At 40.9% G+C, this 19531-nt stretch overlaps 1 protein-coding gene across 2 annotated transcripts in view; it reads right to left on the bottom strand.

Annotated features, from left to right (window-relative positions):
* LOC147718624 (neuronal PAS domain-containing protein 2-like) overlaps positions 1 to 19531 on the bottom strand; it is a 552138-nt gene that overhangs the window by 141591 nt on the left and 391016 nt on the right. For both annotated transcript variants that reach the window (XM_086918582.1, XM_086918581.1), the window contains 6 exons: positions 16951 to 17105; positions 15688 to 15779; positions 14876 to 14965; positions 6628 to 6748; positions 1303 to 1416; positions 209 to 327 (listed from right to left, as the gene is read on the bottom strand). In XM_086918582.1, coding sequence (XP_086774708.1) covers positions 209 to 327; positions 1303 to 1416; positions 6628 to 6748; positions 14876 to 14965; positions 15688 to 15779; positions 16951 to 17105 — 691 coding nt within the window. The remainder of the gene's footprint in view (positions 1 to 208; positions 328 to 1302; positions 1417 to 6627; positions 6749 to 14875; positions 14966 to 15687; positions 15780 to 16950; positions 17106 to 19531) is intronic.

The following is a 19531-nucleotide window of genomic DNA, read 5'->3' on the forward strand; positions in this document are numbered from 1 at the left end:
TGTAAGTTTCCAAGTCACCTAACCCTTAAGGGTGCTTAGCAGTAGGACCCGCAATAGAAATTAAATTGTGTGTAGGCACAAAGGAACTGACCAGGAACATCAGATCTCCTGCTGAAAGCTGTGCACCCCAAGCCAAAAACAAACCCGAGCAAGCAACTGCATATTTTTCTGAATGACATTCTGATGCATGCAGCTTGATTCTACCCACCTTTAAAAACTGTGGCGTCACAAGCCGAACAGTGGCTACAAGGCAAATTTGCTCCTCAGTGGCCGACCTGAATGCCCTTGCAATTGCAGACTCGAAGCCATTACATGAGAGTGTAGGCACTAGAAAGGAAAAACACAAGAAGTCATGATCATTGTTGTCACAAGCTTTGATTGGTTCCTGTGTTTGACAAGATAAACGTAGGATCACAGTATCGAAACTCGCCCACACAAACGTCCCATGACTTTAAGGTGTGCTAAACAAATCCCAGCATGGTTTCTTTCAATCACAGGCCCAGGGTGCCCTGCTCTGTTTACTTGGCAAGAAGCACCAGCAGACATCAATTTACAGGAACGGAGCAGAGGGCTTGAGGTGAGTGGAATATAAGAAAGCGTGCAGGAACTCAAGATGGACGCCTTTCCTGCTGGGCTCTCAAGGCCCCAACAATCTCATCACTTAGATGTTAGATTGGACAGGCTCGCGCTGCAAGTCCATCCATTTATACTGCGCTCTGCACACTCCAGGATCCCTTTCTCAATTTGTTCACCTACGCCTTCCCACCGGGGTCTCATTATTTTCTCCCATTCTTCCACAGACCGACTCCCTCTGAGGGTCGAGTCAGGCGAGGTTCTTATAAGCCTGGATGCCTGTTTTCCTATGCTGGTGCGACTCCAACGCAGTAGGGTTCCCCTCTTGTGGACTGTCTGATTGTTTTCTCTCCTTTTCTATGATGCTGGATAAGAATTATGCTGTAATAAATACATTTATCTGGTTATTTTAAACCGCTGTAATGGCCTATTAGAAGAGGAGTTGAAATTACGATACCTGGTGATTCCGTACACCACCCCCACTGCGTAACACCTGGTGATACTCGGCGCACACTACAGGGTAGTGGTAATAATGCATTTAAAATAGCCACTAATGCCAACTCCAAGCATGTGGCTATTGTGACAATCATGACAAATTTTCAAGCTCAGGATTTCGTGTGCCCGAGCATAGGATATTTTTGCACTGATGGGTACGAAAAACTTTAATTTCTGCAGTATCATGCACTTTCAGATACAGTCACAATATAGATAAAATAATGCAAAGCTTACCGTGTGTAAAGAACTTAAAATCCACTACGAACTTGACATATTCATAGGTTGGTGGGTCGTTGGGATCCAGGCTTCCTCTTGCTAAATGACAACAGAACTCTATTTGTTTTTCAGCTGAAAAAAAGGACAGACACCTTGTATCAATGTTATGTAATTGATCTGTTTTGCTACTGAGTCCTGTGGATAACGTAGTCTTCCTGCGTCGATATCTACGTAGTCTTCCTGCGTCAAAACCTACGTAGTCTTCCTGCGACAAAACCTAAGATCTTGTCACAGTCTAAGGACCTTTGACCCGATACACCACAAGTTGGGTGTGAAACAGTCTGTGTTTTGAGTCACAGACTGCTTTGGAACGCAGCTTTAATTTTGCATAGCAAGGGATGCACTTCTCTGTGACATTGCAAAACAGCCATTCTGTAGAATTAACAGAACCCCAATAATATGTATTTTAGGCAAATTCTGGGGCATATTACCAAGGGCCCTTATGGCCGCTTTAGCTGGACTTTTTCCCGCTAAAGCGGCGATAATTTGATCGCCCTATTACCAAGCTGTCGCTAACACCAGTTAGCGACAGCTAGTAGGAGATAGGGAGCATCTTGGGGCCCACTTTGCATGGCAGCGATATTTATCGCTAATGACATGCAAAGTGGGCGGCCAAGATGTTAGCGACTGTAAACAGTCGCTAACATCGCTATCTCCTATTACCTACAATGGCGTACTTTTTGAAATATTCGCGCTAAGCACGAATATCTCCAAAATCTAACGCCAGCCCAGAGCAGTTCTTAGCCATGTTATCCAATCGTAGGTGGATAACATGGCTAAGAGCATTGTCACGATAATGTGTGAATATCGCTGTATTTCCAGCGATATTCACGCATTTCGAATGATTTTTATCGTTTCTGAGATAAACCTTGATGATAACAAAGTATCTCAGCGATAAAAATCGTCGTAGCGCAGCGATAAAATTATTCCCGCTAACCCTGGTTAGCGATAAATATCGCTATTTCTAGGTAATATGCCACTCTGTTTCCAATCCCATCGATGGTATGAGAGAAAGAAAGGAGGCCTGTGAGGCTCACACCTAACTCTTCTTTTACATTTGCGGAAAGAGCCTACATTTAAAAAATATATATATTCGCTTCTGTTTCTCAAAGGGACAGGAGTGGCTATAAAAAAACGAAATGGGCATTCTGAGAATAGCCTTGGGAATAGTAAGCTGTCTGCTCCCACTACGACACGAAAAGTGAAAGGTGTCTTTCAGGGCCATCTTACCCTTTGCAAAGGGTGCCAACTTCCAACTATTTTGTAATATCGATTGTGGTCCCAATGAATTGACACATGTAACTGCGATATGGAGAAGGAGAGGAAAATCCATTTCTGCCCCACCCCCCTCCAAACCAGTAAGTCTCAAAGTGCACATTTAGAGTCAGAAAGACTTTTGCGACTCATAACATGCCCTTGGTAATCTTGCGGTTTTGTGGTCCAAAAGCCTGTGATTTTGCAGGCTGTAGGCAGGCTTTGTGACCACAACACCATCTGATACACAGGCAAGACTTCCTAATAAAGCCTTTCAGCTCTCCAAGTATAGGCATATGATTTGTATTCACCAAATTCACAAACCTACCTGGTGTACAGGGCAACGTTGTTTGACCCAACACATTATGTGTAGATTGTCTGAACTGAGTAAAATACACACAAATAAGCTTGGGGTTACTTTGATTTTATGTGTTATGGGTGTATTTTTTTTATTTTTATTCCATTTGAGATATTTCATCCTTCTTTAAAAGGGATGCTGGTATCAATTCATCAATGTTTAGTTAAAAGTTGGAAAACGACACGTTCTACATTTCTGCTTTAAATTAGTATGTTTCCCACATAGGGGGTATATACAATATATACTACATATACAATATACACTACATGTATGAGGGATTAATGTGGTGGATTCGTCGAATTGATTATGCCAACAACTTTTTTTCCATTTTTACCACAGCGAGATTATTTTTCAGTGCGGGGAAAGCCTTCCCTAATTGTCCATGAAATGTGGGAGGATTTCTCTGCATTTTCGACTCTGAAGGCCCAATCATCCCTTTATGTGCATTTAAAGGGTGGGTTGTGATGCGAAATTTGTTTGTGAATATGTGCAGATTTATAGGTTTATTATAAATTATCCTTGAGGAAAAAACATCTCCCATCTCTAGCAAAACACTTAGTACTGCTGACAGTCCACTACAACTAGTTTCTCAGCCCTAAGTCGTATCGGGTGCACTTTTTTGAGACAGTCCAGCTTAGAAGCACAACATGTTTAGAATCAGGTAGGTCTACTTTTAGAAGTCCTCGGAAGTTTGGAAAGATATTGAAAGTGTTTGTCAATACAAAGTTATGACTTTTAAAATTTGGAGCGTCCACTACTGGGACATTCACATGGAAAGATCATTTTACCACCTCTAGGCTCATTTATGACAGTGGAAAAGTAGCATATCATGTAGATTTTCACAGTTGTAACTTTTCTGGCTAAAAAAATGGACAGCTTCTAACTCTTGGTCAAGATCTAGAATGTATGTGCCGAGTTGCCACTCATTCAGCCTACAAGTCAGACCTGACACTGAATTTTGATTGTTGGATACACCCTGAGTTAGGGATGTATTAAGTGTCCCTTGTAAAGTATGGTCCAGATCCTAAAATGCAAGTTTGCATGTGTAGATCTACTCCTACATCTAAGTGTAAATCTCCACTTTGATGCTATTTAGAATTTTTGAATGGAAATTACACCAACGTTTGGATTTAAATAAAAGAGTTTCAATCCCCTGAAATGAGGAGTTGTAGACTCCTATGACTGAATTTACAAATGTAAAGTTAGTACTAGTAACTGTTCACCTGTTTGTGGAAATCTCTGTGACTGGAGCAGAGATCTATCTATAGAAAAATATATATTTTATCAAAGTTTATTTAAAATTTTTCATAGTTCTATAAACCTGAAACAAAAATATAAACTACTTTTAAGCAAATAACCTATGACTACTTAAAGAAAAGATACAAAAGACTGCTGCCTAAATCCAACGTTGTTTGAATTCATAAACGTACTTAAATACATTATTTGTTTCAATATGATTTTGTTAACCAATAATTTTAAATTAAAATCATCCACCCTCACTTACACTTTTATTTGCATTTAATTTGTATCAAACTTGCTTATAAGGTATATTTTTAAATCATTGTACTTGTTTTTAGACTTTTTAAGTAAGTCAAAATGTTGTGTTTTTTAAATAGGAATGTATATTACCAATTGAAAAGAATCTAAAATTTTGCATTAATTATATTGAGTTTAAAAAAAATAAAACAATTAAAATATGTATTTATTTTTCAGATATATTTTATATATATATATATATATATATATATATATATATATATATATATATATATATATATATATATATAATATGCATTTTTTTCTTCACACATACACAGCTTGCTGCTGCCGTTCAAGACAGTGGATGCTCACATTGTATACAAACAATTAGTAAAGTTCCGATGGGCAGTAAACAGATGCTTTACGGTGATCAAGGCTTGTTTGCCGATACACATCTGTTTACTGCTCTAACAAAGTCATGTTTGAAACCCCTTAGAGTGCTCACTTCTGTGACTAGAGCCTAATGGAAGTTTCAAATACAGGCTAAACTGTATGTTGGTTAAGTCTAAAAAGCAATAATTTTTAATGGACTAACAAAACATAACAAACGCTTTTGTGAACCACATCTCCTATTAGCCTTCGGAACCTGTCACGTTGTTAAGACGATAAACTGACAAAATAATTGCTTATAGTTTTATTCATACCAGAGGTAGCTGCATTGACAATTGTCCCCCATGATGCACAATACGTTAATCATCCTTATCACCAAAAAAGCCATCAGAATGCTTAAAATAACCAGTACTTGCACTTGCAAAAAGATACACCAGGCACCAGAATTACTTTCAACAAATATTTTTCCTGAATTAATTAGTTTTTCCCAGATCAATGCTATATTGACTTTTTTGTTATTACTTTAATAATATAAATAAAGTTGGTATGTAATTGATATACACAGATGCAGTTACAGCAAGTCCATTAACTATTAGGGGCATACCCTTATTGTCACGCTGTTGTTAACTTCCATTATAAGTGGAAATCTCACTGTGACAAATAATGTTGGTGCTTTTAGTGACCTGCCAAGTCCAACCCTAATAGTCACATTTACCATTCTGAAACCCATTGTGTATGTGTTTATCTATGTATGTGGTATTTGCAAGGTGCGAACCAAGCCAAACGGCAGTGGAGCACTGTACAAGGTCTAAGGCAAAGACTCGGTCAACAAATATTTGACCGCAAATGGAAGTGGACTGCTACTGAATTGTAATGGATTTTAAGGCCACCTTCAACTTTCCATTCCTCCAATCTTCTCTATTTTGAACTCTTGCTACCTCCTCTCCAATCGCCATAAAGTCTGGTTCCTTCCACCTTTGTCACAGACCACTTATCTGCCAGTTAGTCAGGAGAATGACTGTCATTGTGTATCAAGGGAGGTTGATGTATGGTGCTCCGCCTCCTCCTTTCTCATGGACAGTCCTGCTCCCTGTCTCATTTGACAAGGCAGTCTCTTTCACTTTACATGGTAAACGTTTTGGGGGGCAGGGTTTTTCTAGTCAGCCCTCCCTCCCAGCTCAACAGCAGTCATTCCTTGCATCACTCTTTTCTAGGAGGGATGGGAAAGTATGAAATGATCAAGCAGTGGAGATAGTGGGTAGTTTTATCCTTCAGTCTATTTGTAGTTCTACGCGGGGGAAGAATTACTTGAAGCAGTGGGATGGGTTTTTGACACCAGTGGAGACTAACTTTTCAATAGTTGTGTCTTGTAGCTTAGTGGACAAATGCAGCCATTGTAGGTGCTTGTCTTCGACCTCATGGTCACGCGTTCAAATCCTCGTGGGTCCTCTCAGCCTTTCATCCTTCTGAGGTCGATAAAGTGAGTACTATTGAGTTGGGTAACAAAAACATCTGCTATTCAGCACCAGGATACCCTTGGGTGAACGTGCACTTACAAATGCATATGTTATGTTAATGGGAAGAAGAGTCTGTAGTCTGTCCAACAACCTTTTAGTTTTTCCTTGCATCAAAACTTTTCATGTCAAGGGTTCTCGTCTGCATTTGTTACTGGTTAATTTCCAGAATTATAATCTTGGACTATGATCTATAGGAAATTCCCAGAAAGATTAACTTAATAACACGATTAACCTTCTCACCCCTAACAGCCATCCACACGCAAGGACAAGAGTTAGAGTACTTACTGTTGAGGAAGTCCGTCGTAGCGGGGTCTGTACCAAACATATGTGGGGCCAGCAGCTTGTATACTTCACCTTGCTCCCGCTCAGGCAGAAAGTTTAAAATATTTTGGTCCACCAAATCTGACTGGTACAAAAGATTGCTTGTCATGTTCAGTGACATACAAACATGTGCATTACAACATAACTAATAACAGTCTAATCTACTGAAAAATCAAAGTGCCTTTCATACAGAGCGATCACCACATAATGAGCTGACGTGTGCAAATTCTGATTAAAATATCAAGTTGATAGTTAAGAGAATTTTTCACTACAACATTTAAGCAAACATTTTGCCAGTGATCTTGGTCTCAATTGTTTTGAATCATTCAGTTCAGCTTAGGTACACAAAAGGCAAATTCACAGATCCCCATTCACAGAACCACGGCTGACCTCATTTGGGGCTGCAGATGGAACATACAGTATTCTTCTAAGTTCAGAGGTAGGAGTTAGAACCCATACGGTAAGTCTGAAGAAACACATTTCCAGTATTCGATTTGCCTAGGTTTCCATGCATAGTAGTAGGCTTTATTGTGAATACCCAAAAGGTCTAGAATTGCAGACATACACACACATTGAACATTACAACCTAGCATGTTCTCGCGCTTTCTAGCTTTTCTGTGTGAATCAGGCACAATTGTCTTTGATCAGTTTATAATTGAAAGACACATATATGTGAGTATATTGATGAAGAAGGAGCTATCCAAATTTTAAATTCCAATCAGCAAGGTGAAAGGTGGTCGAACCTAGAGACAGATTAAAAGAGAGGTGATAGATGGGCTCACTCTAATGTTGACAATTAAGCAGCACAGTGAATGATTTGATTATAACAAAATTAATATGTGGGTGAGAAGTATGCGATTTGGTCATAGACTGCTTTATGGTGGTTTGATGCACCGGTTCAAATGAACAACCCTCCCAAATATAAATAATTAAGACAAGAGTAAGGCTCAGAACAACTCTGGAGAAAACCCTCGTCATCCCAGAATAGTATTACGGTTGCAGTTTAAGATATGGTCAGTGCTGATCCTCAATCTCGGAGGCTAGATATGTTCAGATACAATTTGAGCCCCAACACAATGAAGTGTGGAGTCCTGGGTCTTTTTCCACTTGCGCAATCCCTGCGGGCTTGGGTACTTACCACAGTGACACATGCACTGTGCCGCATCCCCAACCTCAAAACATCCACCTTGTAGAGGCTCTGCAGGAAGGTCGGGGGAGGCAAAGTACTCAGCATCCATTCCTTATTACTCATGCACAGAGTGAGCATAAGGACCAGTAAGAGTAGCCATTGTGCACGTATTATTATTATTATTATCATTAAAGAATTTTGTACCGCGCACGGTTACCCAGGGGCATCCCAGCGCCTATAGAGAATCAGAGCAAGGCTACCTGAATCGAGAGACCAGAGCTGAAGTTATTCTGGAAATAGGTAGGTTTTCAGATGTTTCCGGAACCTGAGCAAATTTGGTTCTGAGCGTAGTGAAAGTGGGAGGGAGTTCCAGGCGTGCGCAGTATGGACAGAAAAACTCCTGCCACCTGATCGGGCTCTCCTAATTCTCTTTACCTGAAGGAGGTGTTTATTGTCGGAGCGAAGAGCTCTAGTGGACTTATAGAGCCGAATCATGTCCTTAAGGATAGCTGGTCCTTTCCCCTGTAAGCTCTTGTGAGCAATACAGAGGGCCTTAAAGGTCACTCTCTCTTTACAGGAAGCCAATGGAGTGCCTTTAGAGCAGGCCTGGCTGACTGCCTGGCCGGAACGTTCCGCAGCAGCCTAGCTGCTGCGTTCTGCACTTGTTGCAGAAACTTGAACGTTGACTCCGGTGCTCCGAGAAAAAGTACATTACTGTAGTCCAGGCGAGAGATGATTAGACCTTGGAATAACAGCTTCCGAGAGAGTTCAGGTAAGAGAGGGAGAACCTTGCGGGCCGATCGGAGCAGTCCATAACACACGCCAGCGGTCTTCTTGGCGTGTGTCTTAAAGGACAGATCAGGCTCCAACCAGACCCCCAGGCTCTTAATCTCCTTCTTTGGGTCAGGCGGGGTGCCCATACAGCTGGACCAGCTGCTCGGCGAGAGGGCAAAACTTGAGTGGCCCAAGATCATCAGCTCGGTTTTTGAGCCGTTCAATTTGAGCGATGACCTGGACATCCAGTCAAACACCTCTCTTAAGCATGAATGGAGAGTCTCCGGCTGTTTCTCCAGCTGCGTCAGACCCACCACTAGGTGAGTGTCATCCGCATAGCTTATGGTCTTCAGGCCAAACGGAGACACCACACCCTCCAGGGGTGCCATATACACGTTAAATAACGTGGGGCTCAGGGATGAGCCCTGAGGCACCCCACAGTGAAGTGGAAGGGGAGGAGATTTCGTGTTACCCTCCCAGACCTCGAAAGTACGCGCCTCTAGAAAAGAGGCCAACCATTCCAGGGCCACTCCTGTGACACCTGACTCTGCTAGGCGTTGTAGCAGCACTCCATGATTAACGGTATCGAAGGCCGCACTTAGGTCCAGGAGGATCACTGCCACTGATCCCCCTGTATCCAAAGTGCTTCTGGCCTCCTCTACCACTGCTAGCAGAGCCGTGTCGGTTCCATGACCCGGTCGGAATCCCGTCTGGGAGTCCCTCAACTGGCCATTCTCCTCCAGAAAGTTAGATAGTTGGCGGTTGACCAGTTTCTCGGCAACCTTACTGACCCCTGGTAGCAGGGAAATGGGCCTGAAATTGGCTAAGTTCTGAGGATCTAAGCCAGGCTTCTTCAGAAGCGCTTTAACAACTGCGCTCTTCCAGTCCGGCGGTACCGTCCCATGAGCGAAGGAGAGATTGACCAGATCGGTCAGAGGCTCTCCTATCGAAGGGGCAGCCTGCTTTAAGTAACGCATTGGGACAGGGTCTCGAGGCGAACCACTCTTCAAACTCCCGAACGTACGAATGGCTAGCAGGGAAACCACCTCGTACCAAGCACCATGGCTGGACTTGTGCAAGCAGTGCATGAACCACAATAATATCATTGAACTAAACAGGAGTGTTTGTTTGTACTTTGCACTTCTGTTTCACTATCCTGTCAATACTTGATCTAGCCATGGGCGTGGAAAAGAAACCCATGGGCGCAGAAAGGAAATTAAATATTACCTGAGCGACTTATAAAAAGAAACATAGTTACAATGCTTTCGCTTCGCCTGTGTCTATCAGGGAGAGTTACTTATTTCAATGTCAATTCCGAATCTACAGGAAATGTTTCTTGGTCCATTTATTCGCCACCAAATTTGCCACCTACCTGCAGCTGAAGTTGCATGAATAGAGGAGCATTTTATAGAATGGACTTCCGGTTTTGCATTGTAATATATCCCCTCCTCATAAAAGGAACTGAGCTTTAAATCTGACTTTCCTAGAGGTTAAATAAGGGGAATTTGTTGAAGTAGTACAAGCCCTAGGTTTTGTTGTGCTTTTCCTTTCACTGTAGTCATGACTCTCAATTTGGTATGAACCCAAGAGGAATGATATCAGCAAAGCACTATCCCCACAGGTAGAGAGGGCTCTGCAGACAATTGGGTTCTTTCTCAAATAAGCTTTATTCGATAGCAAGTATCATAAAAGCATTACAGAATCATAAAAGAAGTATAAAAATTTGATAGTACATAAAAATATTAAAAGATTAAAAACAGAGATTTAAAACATTACACTTCTTAGCCATCCTAGGGGTAAACATACTTTTCCAGAATACTAATTTGCCCTTACAAGGTAAAATACACGATTTCTATAAAAAAAAAGGACTAGGTCGCTCAAACAGTAGTTATTTGGCTACATCTTTGGACCTACTACCTTGTTGTTTGCTTTTGAGCGGATAATCCATGCAATTGGGTTCTGTTTTTAAAGGCAATTTAGAGGCCACTGACTTTGAGAGGCATGATGCCTTAAAGGGTGGCAATACAAAAGCCACCTGACAGCCTGCTCCATTTCTTTTTTTGTGCAGTCACTGAAGCATCTCTGTGCATGAACTAGATCTTGAGGTCTATCTTGTTATTTGACATGTACTTTGCGCAAATTTCGTGAAACTTTTTCCATGTCTTACCTCTACCCTGTCTTGAATTCCACACCCCATTTTCGATTAACCGTGTCTAATTTTCTTCAGATTTATCAATATTTTCTTTTTTATCACGCCTTTATGTTTTAACTTATATTTTTGGAGAACTTGTTTGTTTTTTCAATGCTATTGTCAGGGCCATAGACACAAAATCCTTAACATTGCCATTAATTTCATTGTTACTGTTTCAAACTTTGAAGTAACACAGTTGTAACCTATGCCAACTCCTCAAATGAGCAGCTTTTAGGAAAATAACTAAAAATCATTTCAAACAAAATAGAAACATTAAGTGATGTAAGGCAACACCTTCTCAAGTATTATTAACAGTTTTCGAGGAAGACCTGCTTATGGATATCAAAGTATATGGAGTGATCGATCAATGTATCTTAAGCCAGTGTACGTTGTTGAACTCTCTTAATCTGAAAGGCCTTTAGACTCTTTGGTGACATCTCTGAAAACTAACAAATTTGTGCTGGCTCTGGCTCAAGTATTAAACCAAAAAGCACTGTCCCTACGATGTGAAGGGCGTCCCGAACTGTCACTCAATAACTCAATGGTAATAAAGTTAATCACTTCTTGTTGAGCTTTTCTCAATAAACTTTTAGTTCATCAATTTTTCTGTAGTGGTATCATTTGTTATCCATTCATAACTGTAATTCCATCCATTTTATAACATGTTACGTTTCACATGTGTCCAATGCATTTTAGGCGGGAGCCCTTCATCAGGGGCTTCAGTATAACGATGCATTTTAAAGATATTTAGTTTGGTGAAGAATCAAGAAAGACAAAGCCATGCAAAGGATAGTAGTGAAGTAGACGGCAGTTCTCTGGCTGTAGTGTTCCCATTGGAGCACGGACATCACTGATTTCATATAGCCAAGTTGAAACTGAGGTGGCATGATGTGCAAAATAAGGAAGGGCTGTGATGTGGCCCGATTAATTACCAGTGGCAGAGACTAATTCAAGCATTCTATCCATCAGTATTTTGCATACTTTACTGTGTCACCCTGAGTGGTTTAGGTATGCCCAGACGTGGGTTCCATGCACACTTTGTCACTGGGGACAAGCTGTACCTGGCTGATGAGCAGGCACAACTAGTCATTGGTTGCTTGTGTTCCGGTTGAGGAAGGAGCTGGCTTGGTAGTTCAGAATTTTGGTGGACCTAACCCTCATTCTTTCAGCAAGATTCACTTCAAGTCCCTAGTTCCCAGGTGGAATTGTCTAGTGTTATCACTCAGGTACCAAATGACACAGCGATCTAGGAGGTGATAGTCTGGCCTGCCTAATGAATATGATATAGAAATACGGAATATGCTACTTTCACACTCAAGCACTGTAACTCCCGAAGAGACAATGTTTTGGTTATTGGTTTAAATTAACCTTGAAATTGTTTTCTAAGACTTCTAGAATATATATGTAGATTGCTATAAACAACAACAAAATGTGCAGCAATTGTCATAGTGGTGACCAACTAGTCTTTGATTTTTATCTCCAAATTCTAAGTTCACCATTTTAGTTTTTTGGGGGAAGAATGCAACCTGCTTGGATTGAGGTTCTAAAAATTAAAAGGAGAATGTGTTACATGCTTCGTTAATATGTTTTAAAAGTTCCTTGATCATCTCTGCTAAGCTAAACATTAACATTATATTTGCAGGACTAACTAGACTTCCAACTTTTATCTTAATGCACAACATATTTGCAAGTAGAGTGAAAATCCATCATTACATACACACTACTAAAAGGTTGGTTGTGCCTTGCTGATGAAGATGTACTGCTTCAGTCTGTAACACGATTACGCACAATACATGGGGAACAGTTTTCAGTGTTCCGTCTGTGCTCTGCCTTGGTGTGTGCAGCACATGGTGGAAGGGCCCTCTGAGCCCCTGTATGAATTTCCATCTAGGATTGGGCCCTAAAAATGGTGCAGCTTCCTTGCTTTCATCTGGTTTGGTGAGATATCATAGGTAATTTGCTGTCTTTTTTTGAGTGCCATTACCAGGGAGATTTAGAGCCTCATTATGATGTCGGGCGGAAAACCTCCTCCCGACAGTCAAAATTTCCTAGACCGCGTTGGAACCCTTCTGACCGACTCGGTTAGTTTAAATTTTGCCCGCCGATTACGATGTTTGCGTTTGGAAAATAAATCGTGTGGCCATTCCGAATCGGTTCCGACTCGCTCTCAAAGTATCTGTGACAGTTGAAACCGCATCATACACCTCTATGGACAACGTTTCTGACTGACCAATTACGATGCGATGTCCAACAGCCTTTCTGAGTCAGCTTGTCCGACACGAAAAGGCTGTCAGAAAGTGACTCTGGGGGCACCTAGCAGTGCCTCCTTCATCCTGTGGCTTCCGGTTGGGGTACCGGGGGGACCTAAGAGACCGCCCTGTTAAACCCTGCACTGTGTGGCAGGCACAATGAGGTGCCAAGGACAGGAAGCAGGCTTTTCTGCACACACAGTATTTCCCCATAGAAGCTTGTGTTACGGCTGGTTGTTGGTCGGAGCACAGGCTCCAATAGGAAGCAATAGCACTCTGCATCGTGATCTGTTGGGTGGGAACCCCCTTATGTGAGTCAGTCGGTTCCTAATCTGAGACGGTGTCGGGCAGTCGTAATGAGGCCCTTAGTAGGGGACAAGGGGTGTGTGCCTGTAATGCCATCTTCACAGAAGGAAGGGCTAGGTGCTGTGATTCCACCCAGCACTCTAGCTATGTGCCAGCAAGAGTATGTTACTCATGGTACTGCCACACTAGAGGAAGGAAATCCTTCCCTGCTTATTCCTCCGCCATCACATGACATTTGGGTACGTATATAGATTGCCTACTCACAGTGTCTTAGATAAGCATTTGAAAAATTTTTTTTTCCCCTTTTCCCATTTAGTATCGATGCTATATTTTCTGCCTTCAGTTCTGCCTTATCCTATTAAAGAACTCTTCAACAAAATATCCTAAAATAACTCTTCAACAAAATATCCTACACATGCTCGAAAATAAAATTTGTAAATGCCTGTATCTCTGTGAAATCTACCAACATTGGATGGCAGGGTCATCCCACCAGAAGAGTAGATTTTAGGCATCACACTGTAACATATCTCATTCTAGAAAAGTTATTGTCATATATTTCCAAAATGAACATGTATTTCTATAAAAAACACCAACCTAAAGACATTTTAACCATTAGTAATTCGAAACATTCTATTACACTTTTGAATTTCTTTGCTTATATCCAACTTGAATTAACAATGTAACACTAGCATTTTTTTGCCTGCTTAGAAAGGTTATCCTGAAAATGACAACATAGGAGGGAGCTATTTCTCTTCACAAATTCTAGCACATTATCCCCCACATGCATCAATGTTGGCTTTTGCGATTCCTTATTGAGATTATTCGCAATTAAGGAATCGCAAAAGCCTATGAATGTAGGAATTGCTAAAAGAATAGCGATTCCTACACATTTCTTAATTGAGACTCATAACTTGCGAGTCACAAACAAGGAATGGCTTCCAATTCATTCCTAAGGGCCTACAGGCCCAAAGAAATGAATGGGAATTCCATGCGCAATTTGCGAGTACCCATTAGATCCCCGCAAATTGTGCATGCATTTTCAAGGGTGCCAAAAGGATACCCTGTTTCACCCCTGAAATTGTAGTGTGCACCCATGTTGCGCACACACATGCCCCAAGGGCATGTGTGTGTGTAACATGGAACTTTAAAAAATGCACTTTGGTGCATGTTTCGAGGATATCTCAAATTACCATCACCTTTTAATTGACGGTAATTTGTGATTCTTAATTGCGAAATCGCAATTTTTTTAATGTTAATGCATTGCATTTAAGGAATTGCAAATTGCATTTCCTTAAATGCAATCACAATTAAAGTAATCACAATTTTGCGATACCTTAAGTAGCGATTTTTGCATTTGGGATGATGCATCCCAAATGCAAAAATACAGACCGCAATGGGGCAGACTCTGAGAATCTACCCGTTTGCGACCTGTTTTCCCTTGGATGCATGTGAGGGTATATGCTTTTTCCAAATTAAAAACGCACAAGTTTGGCTACAAAATATTTTTCTTGGTATGCAACTTCTTACGCTTTATTTTTCTAATAAAATGCTGGTATGACTTACCGGTAAATGCCCAAGAAGAGAAGAGATGCTATCCGATACATAAATAATAATTCCGTCAGTGGTAAGTGCAATAAGGAAACCGTCAAGTGCCTAATGAAGAGAAGCAAATAGTAAGTGGGTGTTCTGCTTTGAACAAAGTGCCAGATTGTAGACATGCTAAGTAAAACTTTACTTGATGCATTAAAATAAATCCTGTTTTACAATGAACAGTCAGAGCCTCTTAAAAAGTAAATGCACAGATGGGGCTAAAGGAGGTTAAACAGAGTATGGCGGATACCCCCTCCCTCCAACTTAGATAAAGACTCCCAAAATTTGTCAAACTCCAAATGACACTCTAATATTGTTTTGGCACCTATATGGTGCCATTTTACCCACATTCTCTGACTGTCCCCCAGTAGTATCACCTTCCGTGCATAAGATTTTTTATGGCTAACTCTTCTGACTCACTCCTACAGACTTAGTCTTGAAGAAAAATCTGGCTAGGTAAGCTGACTTTCCCACATTAGAATGTTAATGTCCGAATAAGAGTTCTATTTTAGATGCAGAAATCGATTATTTTACAGATGTTTAATATTTGTTAGCTTCTAGCTCCAAGTGTCTAAGAAGATCCAGGCCTATTTCTACATCCTCAATGAAAAATATAAGAGTGAAAAATAAATCCTATCCAAATTTGTGGCCAGATATAAGGAAAAATGGATAGAAAAATACATAAATGAATAACTAGATAAAAAGGTTTTCTCAACTAAGTAATGGTGCAAATGATATTTTCCTGACTATTTGGGCATACATTGTGATTCTTCAATGCTTCTTACCTCCAGCATCAGCTGAGTGAACTCCTCATTGCTAAGAAATGAAGGCTTCCAGTCCTGGCGAATTTCACAGGCTTCGGATTGTGCTGACATTTCTGGAAGATAAAACAAGCATAAATTGACTTGGTTTTAAAGAAATCGCTCTAGACCAGAGAATCAACAAGCATTCCTTGAACATTTTGTTTATTTGTCCATCTGTCTCAGCTTGAACTTTCAGGGACATAAGCATTACATTGTATTGTTATTAAAGTGGCTTAGATAGTTTAGTTTTTGTCTGGCTGCAGCACAGATGGGGGGAAGACAGCCATTGACCCACATGGAGTTTTAGGTCTGGCTTCACAGTGCAACTGTCACCTGACTTTTTAGCCTACATAAATATTATGCTTCGGTTTTTTGCTTTGACACAAATGCATATCCATTCCCATTCTATCTTCCTATCCTATACTTCACATTACCATACAACATTCCTTTAAAGCCAGACCCAATGCCCTTTGCTAATGTGTGTTTATTCAGCAATTCCTTGTTGGAATCTGCCTGTAGGTGCAAATGTCCATAGCAAGATTTTGCAACTTTTTCTAATTCAAGTGTGGCTCTGGATCCATTTTCTACTGCCACCTCTTACATATTTACTTCATTTACAGCATGGTAGGATAGGAAATGAAACTCTCATTAGGCTAAAATGAACTCCAATATAAAAATATTGTAAACTCTTTGCTGCATTATAAATCAGATTGCTCTGTGTAAGTATAAGCATATTATTACTGGTTTCTCTCTTCACAAGTTCAGGCAAATTAAATTTGTTGGTAGTTGGCGATGGTTTCCCATAGTGAGAACTCTTATGCCCTGGTAATTGGCCCTTAGTAATCTTCCTGTTCTTTATTGTAGGACACACCCGACCAGACACAGTGCCAACCCTGGAAGATGAAAAGATGATCAGCAAGCAAACACTACTTGCGGCTGCATTGGAAAATAACAGACACATTTTCAAAAGAACTGCGCCAGACCAAAGCAAACGCCTGGCCGCGGCAGGAGGGCATTCAGTGGCGGGGGGAGGATTCTTCCCTACAATGGCCTCTCATTGTTACTGACTACAAATAATGAAGACTACAAATAATGTCTAGCAGCAGAAGTGGAAAGGATCCTGGATAAAAGGGAGAATAAACAGGAATGAATCGACAGACAATTCGAACAATAGCAGCCTACAGAAGCTTTCAAAAGACGCGGCGAGGACAATGGGCACGCGCATGAGGTCAGCAGATACGCCACCTTTCTGTTTCTGTAGAAAGTCAATTGTTCGCTGCAGTATTGTGGACTTGTCCATCTTGAGGGGGTGTCCATGCCCCTGAAGCATTGTGCAAAGCTCTTTAATGAGGACATTGAATTGGTCTCTTCTTTTCTTCTCTGATTTGTTTCTTGAAGCCCTGGCAAACACAAAACATAAAGATTAACAGGGTACATCCCCCGCAGATAAAGTTACAGTAGTTCCCCTTGTCAATCCAATTTTATTACAGTGGACAACATCCAGGACGTTTAACCAGATAGACACAGTACTCTTTAGTCGGAGCTCCTTCAACACCACATATAATCATGTTAATAAAACGCATTGCTTATGAAAATCTTTTCAAAGTAAAAAATCTGTCTGGTGAGATCACTCCCACATTTGAAACAGATGTCTGACTTTTTAGAAATCCAAACAATATTCCTCGAGAACTGCAGGAAACCTAGTACAACAATACATTTTGTGGACTGTCTCAAAGGATAACATTTGCAAATGCGGAACTTCCAATAGGACGCAAGTTCTGCATGCGTTAACGTGACACAAACATCTTTTCTTCCTCCTGTTGAACTTTTTTTGCCACAGGAAGGAACTTCCTTGCTTTACACTCCAGTAGCTATAAGGTTAAATAGATCTACTCTCATTGCCACAATGGAAGCATACTTGCTCCTGGATTTGACAGAAACGTATTTGCAGGTGCTCCCACGGCGTTAAACCACTTGTGACAGAAATGTGAATGCCATTTTTAATACACAAGGAAACCTAAGGAAGCGATAGGCTAGGCACCTTAGGTAGTTACGTTTTTTCACAGGACAAGGGTCCCTAGACAATTGAATTATTAACAAAGAATAAATATAGACTAAATAGCAACTATATTCATTGTCCAGTCGGACAGTATTTAATTTTTGATAAGAAGAATTCACAGGTAATATGGTGTGATACAAGCAGGACACCAGCCGATGCCCAAGTAACACACACAGAAGAAAGACAAACAAGGAAATACAGGCAATTAAGGTAGTTTGTGTATCATAGTTGACAATCAGACAGTACAAACACCACACTATTGCTTGCAAACATTAGCATGATAAATATGCATATAGTGTGACTAGGTCGACGACGTTTCGAACCCTATATAAATTCAGAGTTAATCTTCAGGACAAACAATGCATGCCTTTTTTATAAAAAGTTCATAAATAACTTTTTTGTACAGCCCACACTGCGGGACTAGTATAGAGTCCCCGGTGGAAGTTGTAGATACCGTGGCAGTCAACCCTGAATCGGTTGAATAGCCTGGCAGCAAAGCACGTAATAAGTGCGGTTTGATAATGAAGGAGACGGGTCGTCAATGCGGTCCTCGTTCGGTGGAAAATACACATGGTGGTGTTTGTACTTTGATACACAGACTAACTTAATTGCCTGTATTTCCTTGTTTGTCTTTCTTCTGTGTGTGTTAGTTGGGCATCGGCTGGTGTCCTGCTTGTATCACACCATATTACCTGTGAATTCTTTTTATCAAAAATTAAATACTGTCCGGCTGGACAATGAATATAGTTGCTATTTAGTCTATATTTATTCTTTGTTAATAATTCAATTGTCTAGAAATGTGAATGCCTGCATAATGCCTGCATAAGGCCTGTGAATGCCTGCATAATAAGAAGTTTGTGGATGATCACCGACTTCTGCAGTGTGCACCCTTCAGTACTGACACATTGCCCCATCCCATACTGGTGAAAATGCCACACTTGTAAGTTTCCAAATGTAAAACTCCACATATCGTGATTCTGTGAATCGATCCTGGGAATTTACTGTCGGAAAGCATCTTTGTGGAAATGTTTCTGTATAGGCACCTAGGTGTTTCCTACCACTCCCCCAGTACTTGCAAATGTGTTTCTTCATCTTTTTTAACACTTAGTGGCAGATTTACTAAGTTCTCAGGCAGTTCAGAGCCTCAATCACTTAGTGATTATTTTCTCCTAATATTAACCAACATTTCTACAGTGATATTTCACAATGACATCATCTGAGACAAAATCCTTCAATGTGCAAATAGGTGTGAGGAAGGCACTACAAAATGACTGTGTGTAACCACAAGGTAATGCACTGTCTTTCTCTAATCACCTCTTAGACACATCCGTAGGAATACGAACTAATATAATTTGAATAAAAACCCCATGTGGTATACGTTGCGAACCTTAGCCAAACATAAATCCCACTGACTTATATGCATTATACATGCTTCATGCTTTGTGAATAATGTTTCTGAGTGAAACAGTCGACAGCCCATGATCAAAGGCGTGGCGAGCAGTGGAGAAGCAAGGGTGCCATGGACCCCAATGCAGATATGGCAAACTAGCCTCCCAACTCACTGGTTAGGTAATAGCAACCAGCTCTAACTGGGGTGTTCCGGTTGCACAGCTGTAAGAACCTATGGCCCGCTCCACTAAATCCTTCACTCCCACGTATACTTGAACATCTCCAACCCCTGCATCTCTTCCTTTCCTCTATATCATGTGATAGAGCGCCATGTTATTCTGAAAATTGTAGGGTTGCGTCATTATCATGGGTAGTCAG

The sequence above is a fragment of the Lissotriton vulgaris genome, chromosome 4_1, assembly GCF_964263255.1.
Source record: "Lissotriton vulgaris chromosome 4_1, aLisVul1.2, whole genome shotgun sequence".
Taxonomy (NCBI): domain Eukaryota; kingdom Metazoa; phylum Chordata; class Amphibia; order Caudata; family Salamandridae; genus Lissotriton; species Lissotriton vulgaris.